The sequence below is a fragment of the Cajanus cajan genome, chromosome 1, assembly GCF_000230855.2.
Source record: "Cajanus cajan strain Asha chromosome 1, NIPB_CcT2T_4, whole genome shotgun sequence".
NCBI lineage: Eukaryota > Viridiplantae > Streptophyta > Magnoliopsida > Fabales > Fabaceae > Cajanus > Cajanus cajan.
The window spans coordinates 77,813,298-77,824,424 of record NC_138517.1 but is presented as its reverse complement, the minus strand read 5'-3'; the positions used below and the strand labels follow the sequence as shown (position 1 = coordinate 77,824,424).

The 11,127-nt window shown below is 25.7% G+C and overlaps 1 protein-coding gene across 1 annotated transcript; it reads left to right on the top strand.

Moving 5' to 3' along the window:
• The first annotated feature begins 4,574 nt into the window (after positions 1-4,574).
• On the top strand, positions 4,575-5,187 carry LOC109791301 (uncharacterized). Its single transcript, XM_020350584.3, has one exon. It carries the CDS (start codon positions 4,648-4,650, stop codon positions 4,939-4,941), a length of 294 nt encoding a protein of 97 aa, XP_020206173.1. The 5' UTR covers positions 4,575-4,647; the 3' UTR covers positions 4,942-5,187.
• The last annotated feature ends 5,940 nt before the right edge of the window (positions 5,188-11,127 follow it).

The window sequence follows — 11,127 nt, the reverse complement described above, 5'->3', positions numbered from 1 at the left end:
GGAAAAAATATAAATTATTTACATGCTGGGCCAAAACAAAGGAATGTATTAAATTTATGATATAAAAAATTATATATATGTCGGTTGCATAATAGGATAAAGGAAATGGACGACGGGTCGGTTAGTCTAAATTTTAAAAAACGATTAAGAAAAGGTTTTTTCTAAATATAATTTTTTAAAATGTAGATAAGAGTTACTTTTTAAATTTTGTTTTTATAATAAATAATTTAAGAAAAAATAATTTTTTTTTTATTTTATTAAAAATATTTTTGTCTAAAAAAATTAATGAAACAGTCCAACTACATCTCCAAATAATTTAGTTGGATCCATTTTGAAATGTATGGGTATCACTTCTCTTTTCATATCCCTTATTATTATTTTTTATCTATTTCTTTTCATCTTATTAAATATACATAATATTATTTTTTACTTATTTTTTACTTATTTTTCTTCAATCAAACAATCAAATTTTTACTTTATTTTATTTTATATATTTTTACTCACTTATTTCTCTCTTATCTATTTCTTTTCATTTTACTTTTATTTATTTAATTTCATTTTCTGTACCAAACAAACCCAACTTCGCCACCCAACGTTTCCATATTAGAGCTAAAGCTTCTTCCAATTGGGATCGAATTTGATTCTTTCATAGTGATTAAGGAGTATGTAAAAATCTAACCGATCCAAGTCAATTGATAATAAATTGATTTACATAAAAAAAATAAATAAAAATCTGATCCGTTATGAGATAAAATCAATTCACTTTATTAAATTGGTCGAGTTATGTGATTTTTAAAAAATTGACTCATATATGAATATCAAATTGATAATTATACAACACTAAATCAATTTAATTTTAAAAGAATTGATGTGTACATTAAATCAAGGTCAGAGGTTCGAATCCTGCCTTGTGTATGTTGCCGCGTTAAATCTTGGGGTCAGCTATCCCATCCGTGCCTCCAACGAAGCGAGGAGACTAGTCACTGCTGTCGACGGTGGATACTCTAGGGACGAACAAAAAAAAAAACTCTCCATTTAATAGATATATATTGATGATTAATATGATAATGACGTAACGTTCTATATATGGTATCTAATTGTAACTGTATGAATAATTTTTATCCCTTTTAATTTACAAAGAATATTAAGAGAAATGAATTAAAAGAAAACATAAAATCGTATACATATTTATGACAATTAAAAATAGACTAATAAAATTATTTTAATATTTTAGAGTCTAAGAGCAATTTCAATGAGAGTTGTTTGTCCTATGAAGCAACTCAAGTCCTGATTTCTTGTCATTGGAGGTTTCTGACGTGGCAACATGAGTTGCTTGAAGAAGAGAGAGTTGTTTCTCAAGCAATCGTTCTTTACCAAATTTCAAGCAGATCTTATTGAACATATTTAGAAACGTTTCAGAAATAATAATAATGAAAATTAATTTTGTATAATGTTTATGTATTTACTATTACTTTATTTTATTTTTAATATCTACTTATTGTATATTTTTTCTTGTAATTTATTTTCTTTCATTGTAGTGCAATTATTTTTTTTAATAAAAATTTAAATTTGATTCATAAATAATTAGAAAAAAATTCTAAAAATTAAATTTCTTAAAATTTCTTATCATCGGAGTAAATTTGTGTTTGAGTCAACTCAAATGAGTTGTTTCCATTAGAGATACCTTAAAAACTTTCAATTATAGAATTGGAAAATAGATATTTAAATCTTGGAAATAGATATTTATTCTTTATAATAAAAAAAAAACAAGATAAGCGATTAAAGAGACTATTTCCAGCGGTTGGTGAGGAATATTATTTGGCTGAATATTCGTATATATTCTTTATATAAAAAAGAAAAAGCGTAACAAGACAAGCAATTAAAGAGACTATTTCCTGCAGTTGGTGAGGAATATTATATTGAATATATTGTTGGTTCAAGTTATTTACGCGCAGAATATTTTGCTTAAGGAATAATAAATTAAAGTTTTTTACATGTTAATTTAGTACAAATCATGTTAAAAGGACTAAATTATATTTTTTTTAGTTTTTTATTTTATTTTTAACATTTATTTTATTTTATTATTTTATATTTTAAAATATTAATTTTAGTTTATTATCTTCTAATTTTGGATCAATTTTGACATTTTTAAAATAATTATTTTTAATTTTAATATTTAATTTTTTTTTATTAATTTGATACTTAAAACTTATTTTATTAAATTTATTTATATGAAAATTATAAAAGACAACTAAAATTTAAATTAAAAAACTTTGGAAACATAATGAAAATTGCATCAATATAAATTTAAAAAATAATTATAAATTTTAAAATAAAATTATATATATATATATATATATATATATATATTATTTTATAATTGTTTGTGGGATATATTATTTACGTGATTTTTAGTATGATTATTATGTCTCTTTTGAATATTTGAACGCTAATTAAATTTTATAATTTTTATATAAATGAATATAATATTATAAATTTTATGCATCGTGTTATAAAATTGAAAGTCACACTTTTTTAAAAGAGTCAATCTAAATATAAAAAACAAAAAATTAAATACAAAAATAAATTTTAAAAAGATCAAAAATATAATTTAACTTTTTTAAAAATATCACAATATCCATTCTTATATATAGAAATGACTATTTTTCATTTTAGAGATTTTTTTTACAAATTTATTTTTAAGAATTTTTATTTGACGAGAGGATTTTTAAAAGATTCTTTTAATTTCTTATTCATTTCAATTTTTATTTATCATATTTATTTATAATTTAAATTTTAATATTTAAAAATAAATCATGGATAACAAAAAAAAAATCTTGTGTCACAATATAAATTTATATATCATAAATTTAAAATACTATTTTATATGCTTAAAAATATCTATTTATATAAATTTTTTTATATATATTTTATATATTTAAATATAGTATTTATTTTTATATATAACTTATTGTAAATTTTGGTTATAATAATATAATGAAATAGTTATAATAATATGGATTAAATTTTTATTATAAATATTTAATCCATGTATTATAACTGTTTAAATACTAGTTTAACCAAAGCAAACTCATAATTTATATATACAACAAAATTTTAATTTTGTTAGATCAAAATATAAAGGTGCATTGAATAAACTTCTCTTACTAACTCACAATTTGTTTTATTAATATAGTGACATTTTTTTAAATCCAAGATATCTCTTAGTTAAAAACTTAAGAATAACCCCCTTTATAGTGTTGAAATTTATTTAAAGAATTGATTTTTTTAACAAATATTTTTGTATATACACAAATCAGTAATTGATTCCCCTTAATTACACACATCTTAAACCAATAACCATTTTTTTTTACTAATCTAACTTCCTCCGTCCTTCGAGAGACCAATATGGGATAATATAAATATTGTTTAGGTCTTGACTCGCCTTCTATGCACGAACCTTGCGAAGTAACTTTCCAGTTTTTTGAGACATTGAATTCTCACTAACACATGAGTTACTCAAGCCCCCGGCATTCTCACTTTTGCTCTTCGTCCAACACCATATGCTAAAAGATAGGTTATTTATTAATCATACTAAACCTTGTTAGTAACATATAAATTATGATTTGATCATTAATGAATGAAAAATTAAGTTCCTCACAGTATTTAGTGTCGCAACATACTTAAGATTCTATAATTTATTATATATATATTTTCTTTTTTCTTTTTTAATTTTTATACTTATCACTTTGATAAATTAAATTTTACCCCATGTCATTAATCTGAGAAATCCCTCACATTCATTATAAATATTTACAATATTATATTTATTTCATCTTAATGATATTACTTTATTTATTTCAATTATTACACTGTTTAAACTATTTTTAATCATTAATAAAATATCTTATATTATAAAAAGTAATAATTATTTTAAAATGATATAGAAAACATAAAACTATAATTATCTAAAAATATAATATTAATTTTGTCCATTAGATGAAACGTATAAAAATGTTATATTAATTAATATATATTTTTTGTCATTTTATATTTATCAATCACTCTCTTACGTATGAGTTGCAATTTGCAAATGAAAATACAGAAAACTCTAAATATGGATCTAGAAAAACATTGGTTTCCTTTCCTTTTAATAGTTTAAATGGTTGTTTATACAGTAATTTTTCTTTATTGAATCGAAAAATAACAATTAAAATTTTCAAAATTCATGCTATTTTTTATTATATAAAATATAAATGATATCATCACTGCTAAATTGCTATTTTTTTTTATTATTATAAAAAAGTATAACTCTTCCCATAACGTGGGTTCATTTAAGAGGTAAAGTAATATTTCTGGCACCGTCCCGATGATTCATGTAAGTTTATTCGATAATGTTTGGCAGGAAACTGGCCTTATCACGTTATGAAAATCGCAGAATAATAATAGTAGGATACATATATTCTCTTCCCAGCTGCGCCCAACATAACTAAAATAATATTAATATTGCTTCGTGACCAAGCTAAGCACGATTCCCTAGTTAGAGTTAGGTTAAATCTATAAATAGGTGGCTCAGTCGGTTCATAATTAACATCAAGGAAATCCAACACAGATAAGACTTTTAGGTGTACTTAATATCAGAAAGCCATGGCATTGACAAGTCAATTGAGAAACCTCCTTGCAGCCCTTGAAGCCGAGGAAGCTGCCCAAAAGTCCAAAAGTAACGTGCACACATACACCAACTCTGGCCAAGGGTCTCAGAACATCACTGGCACAAAGAACAACAGTGGTGCATATGCTGGCGATGGCAACTCTCATCACATCTCCAACCACCATGGTTATTCCCCAGCTATAAATAACCATGGTAATTTCCATGGAAATGGCAACGGGGGCTTTATCGGTGGTAATTTTGATTCATCGACGTGGAACTACCGCATATGATTTACTAATTATGTGCTATGCAGTATGATCAACTGCATGCATGTATTAATTTATGTGCTGCTGTATAAGTACTAATAATAAAACTAGAGCTGCAGCTCTAATAGTGTGTTATGAATAATTCCTTGAGGGGGGGTGGTACGATACGAGATACCCTCTTGAGTTAATTATAAATATTCCTTTGATTGTATTGTTGTTGTTATTAAGATTTTCTACTTCAATGTGTTATAAATGTATTCTTCTGCGTCAGGTTCATCGAGGTCCTTTTTTATTATCCATTGTAATTGAAATTTAAGTTAGAAAAATATTATAAAAAAAAACTATCGATTCCAAAAATAGGGACTCTTTATTGTTAAGTAACAGACCAGTTGCAACTAGTTTATTATTCAAAAAAATCCTAGTGATACATTTTATAACACAATTTTTATTTGTAAACCGGATTGCTCACTATATAAAAAAATTGTCATAAAGTGTTATACGCATTTTATAATGTATATTACTATATGTTTGCGAGAATTTTTTGTCCGTGGATTTTTTTTATTCAAACTAGCAAAATTTTAAATTTAGATATGTTTAGCGTATGGGATTTTCAATATATGTCAACTACGTATCATCTTGGCATGCAACAAATTTTCTGGAATGAAGCTCATATACATTAATATAAGGGATTAATAAGTTAAACTAGTTGAGGTTCAATTTTAATGTCTTTTAGCATGCGACATATAATCATTCTGAGAGACGATTATTATACATTGGTCTCATGTGACATATAAGTGTTCCGTTGTTTACACAACATGGATAACTTCCCTAAACCGTTTGTAGCCGTTTGCTTGACTATCAAAATTTTCTTGCAAGATTGTTTATATCTAAAGGCAATTTATATGTTGCGTAATCCCAAATGTGTGGTTCAGCGGTAGGGGTTGATCCACGCTTAAGCAAGGTCAGGGGTTTGAATCCTGCCTTGTGTATGCAGCCGCGTTAAATCTTGGGGCCAGCTATCCCACCCTTTGAGGTGCCTCCAACGTAGCGAGGAGATTAGTCACGGCGGTGGATACTCTAGGAACGAACCTAAAAAAATATGTTGTGTATAAACTCCACATGTGATATTTTAACCGACCCGTGTTTTATGCTATGTGTATATCTTATTTGAATTGTTTGTAACTTTTCTTCTTCAATTATCAAATGATCCCTTGAGAATGCTTCAAGTACTTCAAAATTTTATCCCAATAATATATTATTAAAAAGTGTAAATATAGATTACAGTAATACATAAAATATGTTGTTAAATCTCCTTCAAAATTAACACTAAGATTATATATAATCATATGTCAAATAAATATGCATCTACATATATTATATCTATAATGACATTTTTATATGATATGTAAGATTTTTCTATAGTGCGTATATAATAAAATTTGGCTCACTCTATATTTAAGCATCATAAAATTCACCTAATTTTTTTTTATATTTTTATTCTCATATAAAAATAATTCGTGAACATGCTTAATTAATTTGAGTGATCATTATAATTTGTTACTTTTTATTTTAAACGTAAAACACTAATAAAAAATAAAGATAATTATAAAATTAACATCGATTATAAGTCATTAATATAATAAAAGACACGATGACATTTTTATAATAATGTCATCATTTTTAATATCAATTAAATATTATATTGTATGATGTTGCAAATAATATATAATATTAATTATATTTTAATCGAAGTTATATATCAAATACAACATAGGTTGTGATTATATCCAATGTTATATAAAATCAGTTAAAATATGATTAATGTTGTATATCATGTTGTAATAATAATGACACTTATTTTCTTTGTTGTGTTCTCTATTTCTTTTGCGATCCTTTCTTCTTCCACGAAACTCCAACATGGGAAAGAATTTGAGACCAATAGATTTATGTGATTTCAAAATTCAAATCAATAGTTAAGAATATACTTTTTCTATTTTATTTTATTTTCTTATATACCCTTTTTTCTTCTTCCTCTAATTGTCTGTCCTCCGCCATTCTCCCTCTCTATCGGTTCAATTTTTATTGTAACTGTATCGCATCTCTCTTTCACAATCACATCATTTCAGAATCGTCAACGTTAGTGACGTGGCTTGAGGACATGCCTTCTCCTTCCAGTGACCTTGATCTGGAGGAACTCGACTCGACAACTCGAACCCTACATCATTTTCGTTCTTTGTTGGGTGGAAACTAGTAGTGGTTTTGTTCATTGGGTTTATGAGATTGATTGTGGGTTTCTCTAATTCTTTTTTTTTTTCAAATTTATTTCTTTTTTTCATTGTGTACTATTGGAAAAAAGATTATCATCTAAGGAAAAATCATATAAAATTTTATTTAATGTGATATGTCATCTCATTCCTATATACACAAAGATATTCATTATTTTAAAATATTATATATATATATATATATATATATATATATATATATATATATATATATATATATATATATATGAAAAGCATCCCTTAAAGTTTTGCGAAAGAAATTTGAAAATTCATCATTACAAGTTTTATAGGTAAAATTTAAAAAATTTTCCTCACAAATTTTGTGAATGAAACTTAGAATCTCTCGATACAAGTTTTTCTAATAAAACTTGGTAAACATATTAATTTCATATAACCTGCTCTCTCACTTAGGATAATGAGCCCCTCTATCAGTTGATCGATTAAAAGTCTCTATTTATTAATCTAACATCTTAATCTTAATAGATGAAAATAAATTTCTAAAATAAATAATATATTTCAATTATGCACAATATGTCAATATCCTAAAAAAGAATAACATCTTTTAAAATCTAATAAAGTATTAGAGATTTGAATTATTTTTCTAACAATTTCTCTCTCAACTAAAATTTTCAAACTTTATTTTCTTATTATCTTAGATATTCGTCACAATCATCTTCAATGATACTTTTGTTCTATCATATATCTTATCTTCATCCTATGAGTATTTAAATCATTAAAGTGAATATAAATATTCAATACTTAATTAATAAGCCAAAAGAGTGTACAAATCACGAGCTCTAATATTAGTGTTGAGAACAAAAACAACTTCTCTCTCTTTCTCTTTACACATAATGATGAGAGAACACACAAAAACATTATAAGAGAAATAAGAAAATATCACACAAAAATTTATTTAATATGGTTCAACATCTCATGTATATATTTACAAGGATATTCAAGTTCTCAAAATGTTATATATATATATATATATATATATATATATATATATATATATATGAGGAGGAATTAGTTTATTCTACGAGTAAGTCTATCTAGACTTATTCCATTCAATAACTCATATTTTATATCAAATCTCAATTATCCGACCGTCGAATTTAAAGCTTTTAATACATAAATCAAATCTATAATTTAAAAAAAAAATAAAAATTATTTAATATTTCATTTCAATAATTCAAATTGACAGATAATCACATGTGTATCTATTTATGAAAATCCTTCTTTCAATTTTTAAGGATGAAACTTGAGAATCCCTCATAAGTTTTGAGAATAAATCTTAGAAACATTCAACAATTTTTTTTTTAACAAAAATTATATATAATTATATATCAGATAGATTTATGCTTTATTTGTATATATATATATAATATGACAATTTCTACTATCGGTAAAAAAAAAAAAAAAAAACTTACAAATAAAGAGAACGAAAAGGGATAGAAAAAGATTTTGAGCGCTCTACACCGCTCAAAATGAAGAATAGAATCAGTTCCCGAAAAGAGAAAAAAACACACAGAATGTATCAAAATGAAGAATAGAATCAGTTCACGAAAAGAGAAAAAAACACAGAATGTAGGAATCAAAAGACTAATTAATGCCTATTGTATTTACATTTGTTGGACGAATAAAAATGCATGTAAATAATATAAATGAGAAGGGCCTAGCTACAAAACTCTAAAGATTTAAAATAATGGAAGAACAAACGAGAGAAGAGACAAACAATACCTCACCACCACTTACAACCGCCAGAAAAAATGAGGACGAGGAGATGGACGATTATGAATGGAGAAGGAAAAGGAGAAGGAGACGAGATAAATGAGCGCGGTTTTAAATAGAAGAGACAACAATGCCGAATGGTCCTATATTCGCCCTCCTTCCCCAGTGTGATTTTGTTTTCCGTTTTATAGATTATTTAAAATTAAATTCTGAAAATGAATTTTTTCTTTCACTTAATTATTAATTCTTAAATGAGTAATGCAGTGTCATAATACTCCCTAACATTTATAAGATACAAATTAATCTTTAATTTTTATTATTCATTTTTTTTTCGTCCCTAGAGTATCTATCGCCGATAGCAGTGACTAATTTTCTCGCTACGTTGGAAGCACCTCAAAGGGTAGGATAGTTGGTCTTAAAATTTAACGCGATTGCATACACAAGACAAAATTTGAACTCCTGACCTTGCTTAAACATGGATCAACTCCTACTGAATCACACACTTAGGATTTTTATTATTCATTTTGGTCCCCCACTATTCCTCAAACATTAATATCGTTAGTTAACTTATGAATTGACATTATGTGTCACTTTGGCAGCTACATGGTGCTATGTGTAGCCTATGTTGATGAACATCTACATTACATATTATTAGGAACCAAAATGACAATAAAGTCCATGATAAAATCACATGAAATGATTATCTAAATAAATACTATCATTTTAGTTTTTAATATACACAAATTTATCGTCATTTTAGACTCTAACAAATATAATTTATTATCATTTTTGTCTCTTAATAATAATTTTAAATAATTGCAAAAAATGAGACTTGAATCCAAATCTTTTAAGTTGTTAAAAACAACTTTAACCATTAAATCACAATGTTCATTTAGTAAATAAGTTACAAAATTTATTTATATAATATCTTGTATATAAATTTTACTCAAAATTCATTAAACTAATTAATGCTTTTATATAAGATGTCGTGCATATCAATTAATACTTTACTTAAAAGTTAGCTGGGAGAAAGATGAATCATTTAATTCATGAATTATTAATTTATAGTTTGTTAATCAAAGCGCAATTAAATCAACGTTGAATTAGTAATAATATTTTTTTTAATTTGTTTTACATATAATAAAATAAATAAATAATTACTATAATATAATTTAGTTAAAATATTAAATACATAATATGTAAAAAAATTATTATAATATTTAAATAGAAAATAATATTTATTGGAAAGAAAAATAAAAATAAGTAAATAAAAATTTTCTTTATTTTTTTTAGTTTTAGTAATATAAGATATAGATCATTAGTGTAATAAACTAAAATATGAACACTACTTACATATCAACGATGATTCCAACCACTCATCTCAACTCCCAACATCATTTCTTGGACATAATGCTCATCCACAACGTCTACTACACTTAAGCTTCCCATTGTCTGACGCAAAAGTATTCAATCCCCTCAAAATCCTCACCTTTTATATGCTTATACTCTTTCCTATGACTAATTATCTCCCCCTATTCTTTTTTATCTCTTCTTGGGATTCTGTATCTATTCTTAAGTTTGCAGGTGAATCCATCTCTAATCCTCATTGGTAACATGCAATGTTGGATGCAAGTGAAAACTGGGAGCTAGTTCCTTTGCTTAATGATAAGGTTGCAGTTGATTATCATTGGGTTTATACATTGGAGATTAGATCGAATGATGATATTGATTGATTCAAAGCTCATTTGGTGACTAAGAGTTATACTCAAATTTTTGGTCTTGATTATAGGGACATTTTTTCCCAATGGCCAAGATCACATCTATTCATTTATTTCTTGTTATGGTTGTCATTCATTGTTGGCCACTTCATCAGTCGGATATTAAAATTTTCATTTTGAATCATGAGTTGCAGGAAGAGGTTTACATGGATCAATTGTCCAGTTTCACTATTTCAGATGACCCTTACTTTGTTTGTCATCTTCATCATTCTTTGTATGACCTAAAGCGATCACCTCGTGCCTAGTTTGGTTGGTTTAGTTCTGCCTTACTTGGTTCGATATGACCTACTATGAGGCTAACCACTCTATTATTTTCTCTTTACTCTCTATCTAGCATGTGCATTTATCCAATGGTCTACTTTGATGACAAAGTCTTCACTGGTAGCGATTCTAACTGCATTCGTTAACTCAAATCT

Coding starts and splice junctions, on each gene's coding strand:
- LOC109791301 (XM_020350584.3), top strand. CDS start 4,648: ATGGCATTGACAAGTCAATTGAGAAACCTCCTTGCAGCCCTTGAAGCC.